The sequence below is a fragment of the Sapajus apella genome, unplaced genomic scaffold (genome assembly GCF_009761245.1).
Source record: "Sapajus apella isolate SASKATOON/1434 unplaced genomic scaffold, GSC_monkey_1.0 scaffold58, whole genome shotgun sequence".
Taxonomy (NCBI): Eukaryota; Metazoa; Chordata; class Mammalia; order Primates; family Cebidae; genus Sapajus; species Sapajus apella.
In genome coordinates, this window is record NW_022436998.1 from 2,354,229 (window position 1) to 2,374,927 (window position 20,699).

General features: G+C 45.7%; 1 protein-coding gene across 7 annotated transcripts in view; it reads left to right on the top strand.

Moving 5' to 3' along the window:
- Nucleotides 1–20,699, top strand: part of MYOF (myoferlin) — a 184,072-nt gene that overhangs the window by 43,767 nt on the left and 119,606 nt on the right. For 6 of the 7 annotated variants that reach the window (XR_004258974.1, XM_032245509.1, XM_032245511.1 and 3 more), the window contains exons 4-5: nucleotides 8,143–8,251; nucleotides 13,494–13,581. Coding sequence is in view for 5 of the 7 variants with exons in the window: in XM_032245509.1 (XP_032101400.1) it covers nucleotides 8,143–8,251; nucleotides 13,494–13,581 (197 nt within the window). In the remaining 2 variants the exon portion in view is untranslated. Of the gene's footprint in view, nucleotides 1–8,142; nucleotides 8,252–13,493; nucleotides 13,582–20,699 lie in introns of those variants that run through there. The other variant, XM_032245515.1, reaches the window with a different exon arrangement.

The window sequence follows — 20,699 nt, forward strand, 5'->3', positions numbered from 1 at the left end:
AAGTGATACAAAGAAAACAAAGCAGGGTAAAGGAGAGAAAACAGCAGGGTGAGGGCTGAGTGGGTGCTGGTTTAGATAGGGTAGTTTGTTTAGGAGAATCTTTTATAATGGGTTATGAAGTTTACAAACTTCATTCAGATTCCACCAAATTGGATTTTATGAGAGTTCAGCGGCAGCTGACACTTATCTCTGGTCTAACTCTGAAAAGAAAAATTGTTTCCCAAAAGAATTTGTGGTATATGTAGTATCCAGGGTGGGGAAAGGCTATTTGATGTAGGCAAGATAAAGAACTGGTTTCAATAACTTTTTTTTTTTTTTTTTTTTTTTTTGAGACAGAGTTTCGCTCTTGTTGCCTAGGCTGGAGTGCAATGGCGTGATCTCAGCTCACTGCAACCTCCACCTCCTGGGTTCAAGCGATTCCCCTGCCTCAGCCTCCCAAGTAGTTGGGACTACAGACACGTGCTACCACAACTGGCTAATTTTTTGTATTTTAGTAGAGACGATTTTCACCATGTTGGCCAGGATGGTCTCGATTTCCTGACTTCGTGGTCCACCCGCCTTGGCCTCCCAAAGTGCTGGGATTACAGGCGTGAGCCACCGCGCCCAGCCTTTCAAGAACTTTGTACAGTGATTACATAGAAATGGATGTGGGTGGTTACAAAGGGTTCTTATCTATTCAGTCATGCCCACCTGCCCAGCCCTCTGCTGATTCAGACCAGCTTTTACTGCCAAATACTAGCCAGAAGCCCTGTTTTCATGTGCTTTTTATACACCCCTTTTTCTAGCATAGTGTCTGAAATAATAATGCAAGGTGACTGTTAAGCACTTGCCATATCCTTTTAATCCCTGCAACAATACCATTAAGTAGGAGCTGTCATTATCCCCATTTTACAGATGAGGAAACTGAAGCTCGGGGAAGTTAACCTGTACACAGCCTGAGTCTGAATTAGTCAGGTCTGCCTGCCTCCACATTCCTAGTCATTAGGCAAAGCTGTTCCTCCTTATCTTCTAAGGTTCAAGTGCATGAATGAGTGAATAAATGGATGGATGGGTGAAAAAACTACTACTTTGATTCTAATGGTTGAAGGAATTAGCTAGAGACAAAGCATCGTAACTGCACTGAACCATCAGAGCAGGCAGGCACAGAATTGGTCAGGTGATAATAACAAAATAGCAGGTGACCATCTTTTATTCAAGAAATAATATTCAGCATCTCCTCCATGCCAGAGAAGTCAGCCTGCTCTTCGCAGCCACAGACTCTGGCCTCAGTGCCTCACTGACCAGGAGGGCTTTGGTGAGGAGACCTGGGCTTCCACTCAGCCCTTTGCGGATGTTACAGTGATACCGCTGTGGCCAGAGTGGCAGAGATGGGAAGGGCTGGGGAAAAAGAGCGCAGTAGAAGCTGGCCACGAATCGTGCAGATCCGGCCACAGCCTTCAGGCGATATCATTGATTCCAAAACCAGGGCATGGAATGAGCAAAAAGTAGAGGCGAGACTTGGGTCGGCAGGTTTGGGAATTGCGGTTGAGGACCCGGGTTTCTACCTTTTAAAAAGCCACATCCCCTTTCAATGAACGGGAAGAGCCTCAAGGTTCTCTGGAAATCCTGGCCTGGAGTCAGGAGCGGAAGTTCCCGGGGAGAGCGCAGGTCACTAGGCCTGCAGGAGGTTTTCCTGAAGTTTTGCCTGCTACAGTTTGTTCGATTAAATAATTGGATTTCGATGCCTGTTTCTCAAATGTAGCCTGGATTCCCATGCTGAATGTTTTTAAAACCACTCATGTCCCCCTCTCCCCAGATCCCGAGTTGCCTGCTGCCTTCCCTCCCTGCCAGCCCTCCACCTCCCCCACTTTCCTTCAACAGCCATTGGGAGTCACTCGTCTACACCATTGTCTCTGGGACTTCCTGGGTATAAGAATTAGTTAAAGGAAAAAGTCGTTCTCAGGGTCCTGGGAATCTGCAAACACCCTTGTGAGAGATGTCTGGGGAAGCATATTCTGAGAAATGTTTTGGGAGACAATGCGGAGGCCGAGTGAGGGTGGGCGGGCAAGGGCAAGCGCCGGGTGAACCGAGAGGAGACGCAGCCCTTTCGGGGATTTTACCTTAGCAAGGGCTTCCTGTGATATGAGCTGCTGCCACGGCTGTGTTCAGAAAGAATTACTTACTCAGTGATGCCTGGTACAGCATGGGCAGGAAGGCTTCATTCAGGACTGAATTAGATCAAGGGAGCCCCCCGAGTTAGGTCAACGGAGACTCTTGGGAGGGAAGAGAGATGGGTACAACTCAGATACAGCACGGGCAAGTAGGAATTGAGAGCCAAGGTCAGTGGATGGAAAATTCCTCAGAGGCAATGACAGGGTCAGGGAGATTCTGGCTAACCCCACCTAACAGGATTCTTGCTGAGGACATCCCCTGGGGGATGGCAGAGAATGAGAAACCCGATCAGATATGGAGGGTGATCAGATCTCAAGGATGGGGGTTGTTTGCTAAACTGAGTAGGATTCTTTGCTACCACTGGATTACATGAGGAAGCATGCACAGGCCTAGGAAAAGGCACCACTCAAGTTTGGCCAAGCAGAGACTCTTTGTCAGCTGACACAGCCTCACCTACCAGTCTGGTTCACAAGAGGCATGCTTGGTTCTTCTGCCTTTTGGCTTGGGACCAGGGCAGGAGCTTGATGGATCCTGGCCTAGGAGAGGGAGAAGTGTGGGGAAGGGGAGCCCGGGCCTAGCCTTAGAACCCCAGGGCCATAGGCCTGCCAAAGTGGCAAGGTACAACCAGCTGAGAGCCCACTGCTTCAAGGGTGGGGAGGTCACAGGCTTTTTAGGTTTCCTGCAGGGGACCTGGGAACAGTTTGGAATCATGTTTGTCCCCATTCCAGTTGGGGATTGCTGTCCCAGTTCAGAGGTCAGGAAGTTGAGATGGTGCCGCGATCTCTAGAGGCAGAAACAGTACAACGTGTGATTTATTTCTCAGCCTCCAACACATTTTTTCCTTCCTTCATGAAGGAATTTCCAAGTTACTTCTCCTCCAGAAATCATGTGGGCTGTGTCCCTGCCGCAGAGAGGAACAACTTGGTATACGTCAGCTCCCCTGATTAGGAGTCAGTCGGCAAAGCCCTTACTCACTCCAGAAGCATGCGGCCCTTCACATCTGCGCCCATGCTAAAGGGGAGAACATTTTCCATTTTGCTTTTGTAAACAGACTATACTCTATTTTAAGAAGAAAAAAAACAGCTTAAGCAGCTCTTAACCAACACTTGCAAGACTAAGCTGACTTGTTTACAATTCAACTCCTTTATTCCCCCAATCATAACATCTCATTTTAGGTAGTTACTCCCATTGCTTATATTTGATGTCACATAGAGACTCGGTTCCAAACTCTATGACATTCGTGGGCTGAAAGACAAAGGAGCATGACTGGTTTTTCTTCACTTTGAAGACATCTGCAGCTTATTAATTCCACAAGGAAAGCCAGAGGCCAGAGGACACTGAGATTCTTTGACTATAAAATTTCTTTTTGAGACGGTAGTTCTTCTGTTTCAGTGTTGGGTGGAGTTCATAAGGAGACTTACTTTTCCATGAAAATATAGAGCAAAGCTTCCCCATCACTGTCACACTATAATATTCTAGGATTTTTATAGCATTAGTAACATAAAGGAAAAAAGGCTCTTGGTTCAGTGTTACCTCCTTTAAAGGAAATTGGCTTATGGTCAGACCACACTGTTCTTATCCCCTGTGTAAGAGGCCAAGTCATCATTTCCCAGTTTTTGCCAGTTTTTCCAGTATTTAGTATCCAGGCAACGTCACAGAAAATAGGCCAGGCCAGGAGTGCTCTGGGAGTCAATGCAGAGCTCAGACTTACTCATGGGGCATATTTTCTTCAATTCACAATGAAAACTCCTAGAAGTTCTATTTGAATTTTTCCTGAACTCAACCTAGTTGTAAAAATATCTTTGGGATTTGGCCCAGTGCAGTGGCTTACACCTGTAATTCCAGCACTTTGGGAGGCTAAGGCGGGTGGATCACAAGGTCAGGAGTTCAAGACCAGCCTGGCCAAGATGGTGAAATCCCATATCTACTAAAGAGACAAAAAAATTAGGCACAGTGGCTGGTGCCTGTAAATCCAGCTCCTCGAGAGGCTGAGGCTGGAGAATCGCATGAATCCAAGAGGCGGAGGTTGCAGTGAGCCGAGTCACACCACTGCACCCCAGCCTGGGTGACAGGATGAGACTCTGTCTCAAAAACAAAACAAAACAAAAATATCTTTGGGATTAAAGTCTTCCCAGGCCTTCATCTAAACACACTATTCTTACTTCAGAAAAAAAAAAAAAAAAAAAAAAGAAATTCTAGTTTTCTTTTATGTGTCCCCCCTATAAAAGCATCAGACTTTTAGGAGAAAGTCAATTTTTCTTTCCAATTAGGATATGGAACTAAAGGTTTCTAAAAGAAGGAATTGAGGTTAGGCTTTATAATTGGTTTCTGGTATTTTATTCCATTCCTTGTCAGTGATCTGTTACTACCCTCTCAGGAAGAAGGGAAACTAGCAGATATTGGTTGGGTCAGAATGGAGGTGGTAGAATCATTCAAGGCCATAAAAGGCCAGCAGACAGGCTTTGTGTTTTAGGCAAACCTGTTCTTTCTGGTTGACCATAAGCCCCGCGATTCCCTGTTGTATTACCAGCTCGAATTGCATCCCACATTTCTGTTATTGGCCTAAACTTCTCTCCTGACACTGTGAATTCTAGTTTGATTCATGACATTTTAAGACAATCTCCTTAAAGGTAGAAACCCTGCCTAGCATTCTGGATGGTCTAACATGGACATGTTCTAGGAGATTTTTTCTTCCCCCTAAATTAGAGAGCAGGACTTTATAAAAAAAAGAGAAATTTTTTTTTGAGACAGGGTCCTGCTCTGTCGGCCAGGCTGGAGTGCAGTGGTAAATTCACGACGCACTCAGCCTCCCAAGTGGCTGGGGCTACTGATGTGAGCCCCCACACCCAGCTAACTTTTAATTTTTTGTGTATGCCCAGGCTGGTCTGGAACTCTTTGGGCTCAAGTGATCCTCCTACCTCAGCTTCCCAAAGTGCTGAAATGATAGGTGTGAGCTACTGTACCTGGCCAGAACAGAAATATTTAACATTAGATAGTTTTCTGTAGACACATGTAGAAAGCATCATATATACAAGCTTAGTAGCAGATGGTTAGAGCTGGAAAGCATTTGAGAAATTTTTTCCTTCAATCCACTTGTTTGCAAATAATGAAGAGTTGGATGACTTAGCCAAGTACTTCAAGAAAGCTGGGACATAGAGTTAGGAATAGAACAAGGGTTGTTTTCAACTTGGGGCAGTTTTGCCCTCCAGGGAATAATTGGCAATGTGCCTCGAAGTTTTTGATGATCACAAATGGCATCTAGCTGAACAGTAGAGCCTCCCATAAAAAAAAAAAATTAACGGGTTTAAAATGTCAGTAGTGCTGAGGTTGAGAAATGCTGGTCCCACCCCAGGCTGGCGCCCTTTCTACTTCAGCATTGTCCCAGCATGCTGCACTGTTTGTTCTAAGATTTATTCATTGATGACAGAGACTCAGGTCATTTTGACTTTAGCAGAAGCAAATCAGTACATGTTCAAGTGTGCCGTGTTGCTTTCTTAGCCCTAGGGTTAGTCTGTGAATTATGGAATTGCAAAGAATGAAGTGCAGTTTGTTTCTACATCTTTCATCTCATTTAGACATCCAATTGGTAAAAGTTGTTTCTCAGAGGTGTTCCGGGGACCCCAATGGCAACGTGGGTGCATCATTTTTGAAGTGACAGATGTTAGCAGTTGTATTATTCTCCCCAATTCAGCCTTCAGAAATAGGACTAGATTGGCCGGGCGAGGGGGTTCACGCCTGTAATCCCAGCACTTTAGGAGGCCAAGGAGGGTGGATCATGAGGTCAGGAGTTCAAGACCAGCCTGGTCAAGATAGTGAAACCCCATCTCTACTAAAAATATAAAAACTGGCCAGGCGTGGTGGCCAGCCTATAATCCCAGCTACTTGGGAGGCTGAGGCAGAGAATGGCTCAAACTCAGGAGGCAGAGTTTGCAGTGAGCGGAGATCGTGCCACTGCACTCCAGCCTGGGAGACAGAGCAAGACTCCGTCTCAAAAAAAACAAAAAACAAAAAAGAAATAGGACTAGATTTTAAAGCCAGGCTCTGTAACCAGACCACATAGATTCAGTGACTTGGCAATATTAATAAGTGCCTTCACTTTCTATGAATGGATATATTGCACAAGACCAGGAAATTGCTATAGTACTGTTTCAACCAATTTACCCAATGATAGGAGCCCTTTGTACATGGTGTCTCGGAAGAGTGCATTTTTTGTACAAAATACCATACAAGATGCTCAACAACTGTGATGAACTCTCATCCCTTCTAATATCACAAGCAGAATTTGTAGTTGGGGACAGGCGCAGTGGCTCATGCCTGTAATCATAGCAGTTTGGGAGGCCGAGGTGGGCGGATCACTTGAGGTAAGGAGTTTGAGACCAGCCTGGCCAACATGGTGAAACCCCATCTCTACTAAAAATACAAAAAATTAGCCAGGTGTGGTGGCACACGCCTGCAATCCCAGCTACTTGGGAGGCTGAGGCAGGAGAATCACTTGAACCCATGAGGCAGAGGTTGTGGTAAGTTAAGACTGGGCCTCTGCACTCTAGCCAGGGTGACAGAGCAAGACTCTATCTCAAAAAAAAAAAAAAAGAATCTGTAGTTGGCAATGGCAAAGAAATGTTTTGCCTCCAGAGGGATTAGAGTGAAATTTTCAGCCCTTTTTGGTCAATACAGAAATTAGTTCTCCCAGTCAATGCTGAGAATTGGTGGGAATTTTCTCCCATTTTGTTTGTTTTTCCTGTTGCTATCATACATTTAACCTCTACATGTTACAAAAATCACAATCTATTGTTACTATTTTTTTCTTAAAACAATAAACTGGGGGCCGGGCATGGTGGCTCACGCCTGTAATCCCAGCACTTTGGGAAACCGAGGCAGGCACATCACGAGGTCAGGAGTTTGAGACCAGTGTGGCCAACATGGTGAAACCCTGTCTCTACTAAAAATACAAAAATTAGCCAGGAGTGGTGGCATGCGCCCTCTAATCCCAGCTACTCAGGAGGCTGAGACAGGAGAATTGCTTGAACCTGGGAGGCAGAGGTTGCAGTGAGCCGAGATCATACCACAGCATTCAAGCTTGGGTGACAGAACGAGACTCCGTCTCAAAAAAAAAAAAACAAACAAAAAAAAAAAAAAAAACAAAGAAAAATGGAAGGATTCAAAAAAATGGAAGGATTCAAGTGAGCTTCCATGTAGCTGGAATTACAGGCATGCACCATCACACCTGATTAATTTTTTAATTGTTTGTAGAGATGGGGGTCTCATCATCTTTTCCAGGCTGGTCTCAAACTCCTGGACTCAATTAATCCTTCCACCTCAGCCTCCCAAAGTGCTGGGATTACAGGCATGAGCCACTGCATCCAGCCGCTCGATTCAGTCTTTACCTCTCGCCCCTCTGTCTCAATCATGACTGTTGAAATTTCTGGCCGGGAGTGGTGGCTCATGCCTGTAATCCCAGCACTTTGGGAAGCTGAAGTGGGCAGATCACCTGAGGTCAGGAGTTTGAGACCACCAGCCTGGCCAACATGGCGAAACCCCGTCTCTACTAAAAACACAAAAATTAGCTGGGCGTGGTGGGTGCTTGTAATCCCAGCTAATCTGGAGCCTGAGGCAGGAGAATCACTTGTACCCAGGAGGTGGAGGCTGCAGTGAGTAGAGATGGCCCCACTGCTCTCCAGCCTTGGTGACACAGCAAGACTCTGTCTCAAAAAAAAAAAAAAAAAAAAAAAAGAAAGAAAGAAAGAAAGAAAAAGTAAAAGACAAAAAGAAAAAGAAATTTCATAGGCACCAGAGTTTGATTCTTGTTATGGAGAAGTGATAGGAGACATGTTTACTGCCAAAATGCCCTGAGAGGCTAAAAGCAAAATGGCTCACATCTTATTATGGGTGACTGTAATGATAACAGATGAAGAGGTAGGGGTTGGAGGTCCTGAGGAAATGGAAGCCTATCTCCTACTTAGGCTGCTATGTGCTTTCCTGTTTTCTCTGCAGATTAATTGGCACGGCCACTGTGGCCTTGAAGGACCTGATTGGTGACCAGAGCAGATCCCTGCCGTACAAGTTGATCTCCCTGCTAAATGAAAGGGGGCAGGATACTGGGGTGAGTGTTTTCTCTCTCATTGAATGGCTTTGAAGTGAGATGATGGAGCAAAAGTTCATTAAGAAAAAGCTCTAAGGCCAGGCGTTCTGGCTCATGCCTGTAATCCCAGCATTTTAGGAGGCCAAGGCTCGTGGATCAGCTGAGGTCAGGAGTTTGAGGCCAGCCTGGCTAACATGGTGAAATGCCTTCCCTACTAAAAATACATAATTTAGTTGGGTGTGGTCATGGGTGCCTGTAATCCTGCTACTCAGGAGGCTGAGGCAGGAGAATCACTTGAACCTGGGAGACAGAGGTTGCAGTGAGCGAGATCATGCTGTTGCACTCCAGCCTGGGCTACAAGAGTGAAATTCCAGGCCGGGCACGGTGGCTCAAGCCTGTAATCCCAGCACTTTGGGAGGCTGAGGCGGGTGGATCACGAGGTCAAGAGATCGAGACCATCCTGGTCAACATGGTGAAACCCTGTCTCTACTAAAAATACAAAACATTAGCTGGGCATGGTGGCGCGCGCCTGTAATCCCAGCTACTCAGGAAGCTGAGACAGGAGAATTGCCTGAACCCAGGAGGCGGAGGTTGCGGTGAGCCGAGATCGCGCCATTGCACTCCAGCCTGGGTAACGAGCGAAACTCCGTCCCAAAAAAAAAAAAAAAAAGAGTGAAATTCCATCTCAAAAAAGAAAGAAAGAAAGAAAGAAAGAAAGAAAAAGGTCTAAATTGTCAGAACCAATTGGTGACATCAGGGGAAAAAAAAAGTAAAGAAAAAAAGGTATAAAGTGCTAATTAGCTAACTACACACACAAAAAATCTGGTTTTGAGATTCTTCTGGTGATCTTTCTCAAGTGTGTGTGTTTAAATAAGAATCTGGGTCCGTTTGTAAATGATATGGACCTTATTTTATGCTCTCAATCACAGAACTAGGAAATTACATAGATTTGATTATCTATGACAGAATTCTATAGCATAAGGGTGACCCCCTCTGGGTGTAGCTCTGTGCTTAGCCATGTGGGTGTTAACATTTCTGTGGTTAGATATAATTCTGCATATCAGATACTCTTTGAAACATTCTGTAGAAGGAAGAATGATATTACCTTGGAATATCAAGATGGCAATATCATAATCTCTTTTTTTTTTTTTTTTTGAGATGGTGTCTCATTCCATCACCCAGGCCGGAGTGCAGTGGTGTGATATCGGCTCACTGCAACCTCTGCCTCCTGGGTTCAAATGATTCTTCTGCCTCAACAATCAGAGTAGCTGGGGTTATAGGCACATGCCATCATGCTTAGTTAATTTTTATATTTTTAACAGAGACGGAGTTTCACCATGTTAGTTAGGCTGGTCTCAAACTCCTGACCTCAGGTGAACCACCTGCCTCAACCTCCCAAAGTGCTGGGTTACAGGTATGTGCCATCACGCCTGGCCTCCTAATCTTTATTATTACATTGGGTGCTGGATGTTTTCTGGTCACAGCCTCTCTCAGTAAGTACATCTTGATATTGTCTGATGCAAGACCAGAATACTCTTACTTAAGTACATGTGCTTTTAAAAAGAATTGACTCAGTGTCACAAGTCCCAGATTTCATATAATTAATAAGAAGCACTGATAAAGGTACCATGCTTGGCCCATAGCTTCCAACCCCTTCATTTTCCAATCAACTTATGTTTCTTGGGAGCCTGGGCAAAGGGAGAAAAATTTACGCTAAAAGATGGAATCCTGTAGGCAAAGCTTGGCTTCTCAACAGCCATGTGAGAGAATGGCAATTTTGCTGGTCTGGTCTCTAAAACTTAGAGGTTTGCCACAAACCAGCATTCCAATCAAAACACACATTCAGAATATTGACTATCATCTGTTTACCCGAAACCTAGCTGAGAGAAATGATGCTCAGGAAAGGTGGTATAAGTCAGTGATTTTTCTGCCTTCTTTTTTTTTAAGCACAGAAGAAAGCATATGTAAACTCCTAGAATAGCAGAACTGTTGTAATTCAATGGAGCATGTTAGTCCATTTGGCACTGCTGTAAAGGAATACCTGAGGCTGGGTAATTTACAAATAAAAGAGGTTTATTTCGCTGTCAGTCCTGCAGGCTGTACAAGCACGGCACCAACATCTGCTTGGCTTCTGGTGAGGCCTCAGGAAGCTTTTACTCATGGGGGAAGGTGGAAAGGAAGCAGACATGACATATGGTGAGAAAGGGAGCAAGAGAGAAGAGGGGGAAGCAGCCAGACCCCTTTTAATAACCAGACCTTGTGGTAACTAATAGGGTGATAACTCATTCATTACTGCAAGGATGGCACCAAGCCCTTCGTGAGGGATCCACCCCTATGACCCAAACACCTCCCACTAGGGCCCACATCCACTACTGGAGGTCACATTTCAACGTGAGATTGAGATTTGGAGGTAACAAACATCAAAACCATACCATGGAGTAAGGAAAGTAAAGGGCCTCAAGCCCTGCCCCCTATAATTTATCCTTTTGGGGGTCTCTGGAGCACCTCTGGGAATCCCCAGGTTACTAGAGCACAGCATGAAATCCACAGATCCAGGGGATGGCCGTCTATGTGTTCTTCTAGGTTTGAAAAGTTTGATTCTTAGATTAAGTCTAGCAACTAAGCCCTTCAGTGCTCCCTGCATTCAGCTGTGAGATGCTGCGCTTACGATTCTTTGTGTGCTGTGAAACTGGCTGGGGGCATATTCCTTATCCTGTTCAATGTCTTCCAGAGCAGTGGTTCCAAGTCACAGGTGTACCAGTCTATGAGGGAGTCTTAAATGATGAACAGACAAATGGAAAAACATAGGGCAGTGCACTGTGTGTGTGTGTGTGTGTGTACCAGATGTAGGAAAAGTGGCAAATGGAAGCATAGAATGTGCATTTCAATTCACACAAACAGGCTGGGCACAGTGGCTCATGCCTGTAATCCCAGCACTTTGGGAGGCCGAGGCGGACAGATCGTGAGGTCAGGAGTTTGAGACCAGCCTGACCAACATAGTAAAACCTCATCTCTACTAAAAATACAAAAAAAAAATTAACTGGGCATGGTGGCAGGCACCTGTAATCCCAGCTACGTGGGGGGCTGAAGCAGGAGAATTGCTTGAACCCGGGAAGTGGAGGTTGCAGTGAACCAAGATCGAGCCACTTCACTCCAGTCCGGGTAACAGTGCAAGACTCTACCTCAAAAATATAAATAAATAAATAAATAAATAAATACATTCATATAAACAGGCTGGGCATGGTGGCTCGTGCCTGTAATCCCAACACTTTGGGAGGCTGAGGCAGGCAGATCACCTGAGGTCAGGAGTTTGAGACCAGCCTGGCCAACATGGTGAAACCCCATCTCTACTAAAAAAAAAAAAAAATACAAAAATTATCCAGGCATGGTGGTGCATGCCTGTAATCCCAGATACCCAGGAGGCTGAAGCAGGAGAATTGCTGGAATCCAGGAGGTGGAGGCTGCAGCGAGCCAAGATCGCAGCAGTGAGCCAAAATCGTAGCAGTGCACTCCAGCCTGGATGACAAAGCGAGACCCTGTCTCAAAATAAAATAAAATAAAATTCACATAAACAACAAATAATTTCTCAGTGTAAGTATGTCCTTTATGGTGTCCTACATTTTATCTAGTCACCTTGCATGTGTGTGCACGTGTGTGTATGTGCGTGCCATCCTTATTTCAAAAAATAGCAAATTTTTTGAAATTTTGTGGGCTCAAGAGATTAAAAAGTACTGTATATCAAACTCTGCCCTAAAATAATGTTCCACATGAGAAATTTATCTCCACTCTTATAAGTAGGAATAACTTTATCTCTTGTAAGGAACCAGTATGTTTCCTCCTTGTTGGTGAAAGCTACATCACGTTTTCAGTTTCCCTTTTGGTTTGGCTCTAGGCATTTCGGGGGTCACAGATTATGCAACACGAATGGCAATTATATTTAACTTCATGGTTTGCATATTTTTTCCTCTTTAGCCAGTTTCAATTCTGCTTTTTTTAATCCTGTTTCATGAATCACAATTTTATATACATGTTTTGTTAGCCACTTTTTTTTTTTAAACCATATTTGGATTTTATTTAGAATTATATCAAATTTATGGATAAATTGGGGAAGAAATTAATCCCTGTGTGTGTGTGTGTGTGCGTGTGTGTGTGTGTGTGTGTGTGTTTAAGACGGGATTTCACCATGTTGGTCAGGCTGGTCTTGAACTCCCGACCTCAGGTGATCCGCCCACTTTGGCCTCCAAAGTGCTTGGATTACAGGCATGAGCCACCACGCCCGGCCTGTTAGCCACTTTTTTTTTTTTCTAGCTCTGTCACCTAGGCTGGAGCGCAGTGGTGTGATCTCTGCTCACTGCAACCTCCACCTCCTGGGTTCAAGCGATTCTCCTGCCTTAGGCTCTTGAGCAGCTGGGATTACAGGCACCTGCCACCCCATCTAGCCAATTTTTGTATTTTTTCTAGAGATGAGGTTGCACTGTGTTGGCCAGGCTGGTCTCGAACTCCTGACCTCATGATCTACCCACCTTGGCCTCCTAAGGTGCTGAGATTATAAGCGTGAGCCACCGTTCCTGGCACCATCTCAGCTCACTGCAACCTCCGCCCCCCCACACCCCTTGGGTTCAAGCGGTTCTCCTGCCTCAGCCTCTGAGTAGCTGGGATTACAGGCACCCGCCACCATGCCCAGCTAATTTTTGTATTTTTAGCAGAGACGGGGTTTTGCCATGTTGGCCAGACTGGTCTCGAACTCCTGACCTCAGGTGATCTACCCGCTTCAGCCTCCCAAAGTGCTAGGATTACAGGCATGAGCCACCGTGCCCGGTCCTAAAGTTCTTCTTTAAAGAGAAGTATGAAAGTAAATCTCAGCAATTAATAATGAAATAAGCAATGAGCAAACAAATAAATTAATCATTTACAGTGAGCCTCTGTAATTGTGATTCTGTGATGGGAGGCCATCTCCAGTCTAGGATGGAGATATATGACAAGTTCACATCTGCTTGTCACAACTTTATTGATGAGGTGGCCCCTTAGCAAAGATACACTTGGCAACCTGTGACAGGGAGCTCCTTCCCCACCTGGCCTTGGATCTCAGTGGGAGGACAGGAACAGTAGAGCCTGGGACTCCTCCCCCTTTCTAGTCTCGCTTTCCTATTCCCTCTCTCTTACCCTTCCAAGACTTTGGCTCCTGCTAAAGTCGCTTGCATTGAGTCTATAACAAGCCAGTGCCCTGCACTGATAATATTTGCAACAAATTATTTCTATCCAGGCTACCATTGACTTGGTCATCGGCTATGATCCGCCTTCTACTCCACATCCAAATGACCCGAGTGGGCCCAGCGTGCCAGGCATGGGAGGTAAGCTGACCCTTCCGAAAGCCCAGCCACCCCCAGCGGAGGCTGCTAAAGACATACAGGAGAGTGTCTGGAGAGAGCCGTGAATTCACCAGCCCGTAGCTCCCTGCCCACCCAGACAGGGGCCCCGAGAGGCAGGTGGGGCTGCCTGAATTGGGACATTGCATTTGTTTACACAATCCCCTTGAAGGTAGAGGGGAAGAGTGAACCAGTCTTTTACTGAACAGCCTCACGGTGAGCACAAAAAGCACACATGGGCTCCAACAGAATGTCCCATGGCTTTGCTTCAGGTTTGTGGCTTCCACCCCATTCAGTGTCCCCAGGCTGTTTGGCTCAGGGAATGGCCCCTCTGCTCTCCTCCATATGTCTCCTCACCTCCCAAAGGTGCAACCACCGGGCTGTGCTCTCAGCATCAGTCTCATGGGCGTGGCCTTCATTTGGAGGCTCCTTCCCTCTCTCCCATAACCCCGGCTCTGTCTGGTTCTCAAATGTCTGGTCCCCAAACAGCCCCCAGTCCTCTAAGTAATTACTTCTCTTCAGCATAACCTGTATCGTCCTTGGTCTCTGACGTGGGGGCCAGTCATTCAGGGCCATCAGGTGCCACTCCAGGTGGGGTTGGGGCTGGGGGCTCAGGGAGGGAGTGCCTGCAAGACAATCAGACTCTCATGCAGCTGAGTCTGACCCCCTCTCAGTGTTTCCCCAGGACGACGTGATGCTAAAAGTGTCTCTGTCCCTTCCTCAGACCTAAGAGGCATGACCAACAGCCCCATCTGTCACCCGTGTTGGGATGTGACTCAGGAAGGGGGGGCCCCTCCTCTCACCACACTCACCTGCTTCCTTGAAATTCTCCCTCCTGAGAGGAAGTCCTGGCACTTGTTCCTGAGATGGCTCCTTGGGGCCTGTCTTCTCCTTGCTTCTCTCAGTTCAGAACTCGGCTCTCTGGCCGCCCGAGGGTCTGCTCTGCACCGCAGCAGCACCTCCCTGCCTGCCCTGCCCGTTCCCACCTGACTTCTCATCTTGCTCAGCCTGACCCCAGCCCCTGCCCCTGCTTACGCACCCATGATGAATGTTTTGGGCCGTTTTTTGACCAAGTAGTTGTGGGTTTCCAGGGAGGGCTAGCTGGCTTCCTCTTGGTGACAAGACCGACATGGCCCCAGCACATCAGCAGTGTGCTCTGCCCATGACCCTCTTCCAAGTGGCACCCTGAGCATGCTACTTGGCCTTGGACACTGAGTCCTGCAGGAGCACTGCCGTGGCTCAAGAACATCCATGAGTCCCTTTGCTTCCACAGCAGTGATGACAAAAAGAAACCCACAAAATGTAGAGGACACAGGCCAGCTCCGATAACACCATCAGGTGCTGAACTGAGTGGTCCTGCCCATTTCCCTGGGACCTCCTCTGCTTATGACTGTTGTCACCAGCGTTTGTATCTGTGTGGGAAGAGTACTAGGTGCTTTCTGGCCTGCACAAGGCAGCCCTAATTGATGGACTATCTAGAGTAGCCTCTGAATGGAAAAGATCAGGGCATCTTTCTTCACACTATTGTTTCTCCTAAGCTGGACCCTGTTTGTTAGTTTCCTAGGGCTGTTGTACTAAACTACCGCAAACTGGGTGGCTTAAGCAGCAGAAATGTATTCTCTCACAGTTCTGGACATCAGCAGTCTGAAAAGTCAATGTGTCAGCAGGGTTGGTCCTTCAGGAGCTGCTCAGCCTTTCTCCCAGCTTCTGTTGGTTGCCAGCCTTCCTCGGCATCTGTGGCTTGTAGACGCATCACTCCCGTCTCTGACTCTGCTGTCAAATGGTGATCTACCTGTGCGTCTTGGTGTCTTTCTTGCCTTTTTTTCCCTGCCAGGATATAGATCCTGAGTGGCTCAAGGATCCTCCTATGTGTCTGTTTTTACCTGGTGTTCTCCTCTCTATGCATCTGTTTTTGTTTGATTGTTTTTGAGACTAGTCTTACTCTATCTCCCAGGCAGGAGTGCAGTGGTGTGCAGTATCGGTTCACTGCAACCTCTGCCTCCCAGGTTCAAGCAATTCTCATGCCTCAGCCTCCCGAGTAGCTGGGATTACAGGCGCCTGCCACCATGCTTGGCTAATTTTTGTATTTTTAGTAGAGATGGGGTTTTTATGCGTTGGCCAGGCTGGTCTTGAACTCCTGACCTTAAGTGATCTGCCCTCCTTGTCCTCCCAAAGTGCTGGGATTATAGGTGTGAGTCACCACACCCGACCCCTCTCTGTGTGTCTGTGTCTAAATTTCTTATAAGGCACTGGTCGCTGGATTGGGACCCACCCAAATCAAGTTAAGATAAAGTCATTCTGGATTAGGGTGGGTTCTAACCTTCTCTTAAGGTTTGTAACCTTATCTTAACTGTACAGAAAACTCCTTTCCAAATAAGATCACATTCTGAGGTTCCAGTAGACATGAATTTGGAGGAACAGTATTCAACCCAGTACACTGGCAGATAAAAGACAATTTCTTTATGTTTATTCCATTCCAAGAGCCAAAATATTAAATGGGTTCTCTTGTGTTACCCTTTCTGCCAGGCCTTTAGGGAAAAAAGAACACTGTGGCTCATTCAAGTAAAAAGAGTAAACTTAAAGAGGTCAGCGCCACACCATTTAATAGTATTTATGGAGTCAGAACATTGCTTGCTGGGTTTATTTTTTATTTTATTTTATTTGAAATAGAATATTGCTTTGTTGCCCAGGCTGGAGTACAGTGACATGATCTCGATTTACTGCAACCTCTGCCACCATGCCGGGCTACTTTTTGTATTTTTAGTAGAGATAGGATTTCACCATGTTGACCAGGCTGGCCTCAAACTCCTGACTTCAAGTGATCCTCCCGCCTCAGCCTCCCAAAGTGCTGGGATTACAGGCATGAGCCAGCGCCCTGGCTTGCTGGGTTTCTTGAGTGCCGTTACTAGATGCTGTAGCACTGGGGATGATGAGTGTTTTAAGACACAGTTCCTGCCCTCCAGAAACTCTTGGTTCAGGTTTAGTGACAAGATTCTTTTTAATCCCAAAGATATAACATTACAGATAAAAGCAAGGGCTTTGGGGTCAGCCTGGCCTGCACTGGATTTTGTGTCTATTGTTAACTGGCCATAGGACCTTGGATAAGTCACGTAACGTCTCTGAATCTCAGCTTTCTTTACTGGAAAGCAGGGATAATTGCAGCACCTTTATCATAAAGTATTTAGCCCAGTGCCTGGCACACAGTAATAGCTGCATTAGTGGTAGTCACTATTATTATTATAAAAACAATTCTAGATAACTGGAATCATAGTTCCGCTGGGTAACAACACTTGGTGATTTTCAAATTGTTTTCTTTAAAAAGCAGAGTTTTTAGAAAAGAATGTCCTGGTTTGGCTCAAAGTAAGGTTGAGATGATCAAATGCTTTCTTTATAAATATCATTAAAAAAATTATCCCAGTGCACCAGAAAGTTTTTGAGAACAAGCACTTTATCAAGCTGTTCAGAATGTGAAGGAGATCCTGCCTCTTGAAATGGACCCCAGTGAGCCCAAACCCAGACACCCAAATGCCAAAACCATGTGATTTTCCTGGAGCAAATTTCTGCTTCCTTAGAAATGAAAAAAAAAAAAAAAAAAAAAAGACCAACTCTTGAACTCTTTTTTAAAATTTTTAATTAATTAATTATTTTTTCTTTTGAGAAGGAGTCTTGTTCTGTCACCCAGGCTGGAGTGCAGTGGCATGATCTCAGCTCACTGCCACCTCGACCTCCCAGGTTCAAGCGATTCTCCTGCCTCAGCCTGCTGAGTAGCTGGGATTATAGGTAGGTGCCACCATGCCCAGCTAATTTTGTATGTTTAGTAGAGATGGGGTTTCACCATATTGGCCAGGCTGGTATTGAACTCCTGACTTTAGGTGATCCACCCACCTCGGCCTCCCAAAGTGCTGGGATCACAGGTGTGAGCCACCACACTTGGCCCCAACTTGAACTTTTAAACTTGCTGGGGAGAAAATCCTTGCCATCCAAGGCTCCTTCTCCTCTCCTCTTGGTTTAAGCCTTTGTAGCACCAGTCCTCCCAGCAGGACAGTGGACTTAAGGAGTCCACTATCCCCTTAGAAGTCCAACTCCCAGCAGGCTCAGCACCAAGGAACTGCACAAGCACAGCCCAGGTCTCCCGCGGAAGCTCTTTAGAATCCCTGACATTGCTTGACTAAGACAGGAAATGAACCAGAACTTGGGTTCCTTCTATTTGGATTTCAAACAAAGGAGATCACCAGGTGTTGGTCTGCAAATGAACTGTGTTTGCAGGGCAACTTTATTTTTAAGTATAAGATGACAAAGTGAAATTTCTTTATTATAAAAAATAAACAGGGCTCTTTGATCTGGAAGTGCTGTCTTTGTTTTATAAAATGAAAGTTTGCCAGGGCTGGGTCACGGGGGGCATTCTGTGTGTCAACTTCCTAATCTGGCTAACAGAAATGTTCCTTCAGCAATTAAAAAAAAAAAAAACCCTTCTAATAGCCTCGACTATCTAGATGTTTCAAGAAAAAACATTTATTTTCCCTGACATAGTGTCTTAGTCTGTTTGCATCTCTGTAAAGGAATACCTGAGGCTGGGTAAGTTATAAAGAAAAGAAGTTGGCAGGGCACAGTGGCTCATGTCTGTAATCCCAGCACTTTGGGAGGCAGAGGCAGGTAGATCATCATGAGGTCGGGGTTTGAGACCAGCGTGGCCAACATGGTAAAACTCCATTTCTACTAAAAGTACAAAATTATCTGGGTGTGGTGGCGTGCACCTGTAATCCCAGCTACTCAGGAGGCTGAGGCAGGAGAATTGCTTGAACCTGGGAGGCAGAGGTTGCAGTGAGTCTAGACTGCACCATTGCACTCCAGCCTTGGCTACAGAACAAGAATCCATCTCAAAAAAAAAAAAAAAAAAGAAAAGAAGTTTATTTGGTTAATGATTCTTCAGACTGTACAAGAAAGAAGCATGGTGCCAGCATCTGCTTCTGATGAGGGCTTCAGGGAGCTTCCACTCATGGAGGAAGGGGAAGGAAAGCAGGTGTCAAATGATCAGAGAGGAGGAACATGAGAGAGAAGGCGGGGGTGCCGCTTTCTTTTAAACAACCAACTCTCACGTGAACTCACTCATTACTGCAGAGAAGGCTCCAAGCCATTCATGAGGGATCCACCCCCATGATCAGACACCTTCCAGTAGGCCCCACCTCCAACACTGGGGATCAGATTTCAACATGAGATTTGGAGGGAATAGATATCCAAACTATATCACATGGTAATTCAGTTCAACTGAGCAAAGGTATTTTTGAGCACCTACTGTGACCCCCTGCTAGGGAAGACACCAGGAAAAAAAAAACTTATAATCTTGGGGGAATAAAGACCAACAAATGTGAGACAGAGAACAGCAAGACAGCCATGCCCCTTGGCATTGCATACCTTAATTGCATAAGCAGGACACCTGGCCCAGAATTTTTGTATTTTTAGTAGAGACGGAGTTTCACCATGTTGGCCAGGCTGGTCTCAAACTCCTGACCTAGTGATTCTCCCACCTTGGCCTCCCAAAGTGCTGGGATTACAGGTGTGAGCCACTGTACCTGGCCCGCTATTGATTTTAAAGTTTCTCATCCACATGAGAAACTTATGTGGCTCCTGCAGAGGAGATATTGGAAATATTTATGCTGGAACACAAAAGTGAAGATTTTCAGGAAAATTTGCCCCTGCAATTTGAAGAAGCTAATTATGATCACATATCGCAGGAAGTGAACACCTGAGGGGTTCTTGTTTAAGGAATGTTTTCTTAGAGCTTTTATGTGAAGATGACAAAAGGTAGAGACCCTGTGGCACCAGTGGCTTGACTGGAAGTGTGCGTTGTCAAAGATGTTCTTTTCATTGACCCCTTGAAGACTGTTCCCATGACAGAGGGGAAGGCAGACCCAGTCTCCAGGCTTGACCTGAAAATCTGTTACCATGGCAACTCAATTGCCAGATGTCAGTTGGCTTAACTGGAGCCTACATTCCTGTAGCTGGAAGAAACTATTTTTAAAATCCCGCGTCCGTTTTTGAAGCACCATCTGCTAAATTTGTGTTCTGTCCAACCATAGACATGCAACAGCTCATTCATAGCCAGACTTCACCGTTTCAAATGTCTTTCATTCCATGAACCCCAAAGTCATTTGCTTAAAGTTATATATATATTTTTTTGATGGAGTTTTGGCTGTGTTGCCCAGGCTGAGTGCAGTGGCGGTGTGATCTCGACTCATTGCAACCTCTACCTCCTGGGTTCAAGTGATTCTCCTGCCTCAGCCTCCTTAGTAGCTGGGACTACAGGCATTTGCTACCACATCTGGCTAATTTTTGTATTTTTAGTAGAGATGGGGTTTCATCATGTTGACCAGGCTGGTCTTGAACTCCTGACCTCAGGTGATCCTCCAGCCTCGGCCTCCTAAAGTTCTGAGGTTACAGGCCTGAGCCACTGTGCCCAGCCTTAAATTAAATTTGATCCAGTTTAGAAAACATTTACTGACACCTGACTGTGGGACATACAGAGGTGAGAAAGCCATTGTTTTGCCACCAAAGAGCTTGCAGTTCAATAGGAAGGTAAGAGATAAACATGAACAATTATAGCCCAGAGCTGAATGTAATACATTCCTCCAGAGAGGATTAAGCAAATTGTTATATGGGGAACAATTGCTTTAAGAAAGCATTTTTTCAGCTATGTTTTGCAACTCTGTATTCACGGTGCCTAGCATAGCCCTTGAGAAGTCATAATTGTTCAATAAATGCTTGGTTAGTTCAGTGAATGAATAAGTGAGTGAATGATAGATGGGCATATGGTTTAAATTTTTTTTTTAAGAAGGGCATTTTGGGGCTGGGCATGGTGGCTCATGTCCATAATTCCAGCACTTTGGGAAACCGAGGTGAGTGGCTCATCTGAGGCCAGGAGTTCAAGACCAGCCTGACCAACATGGAGAAACCCCGTCTCTACTAAAAATACAAAAATTAGCCAGGTGTGGTGGCAGGTGCCTGTAATCTCAGCTACTCTGGAGGCTGAGACAGGAGAATTGCTTGATCCCGGGAGGCAGAGGTTGCAGTGAGCTGAGGTTGCATGACTGCACTCCAGCTTGGGT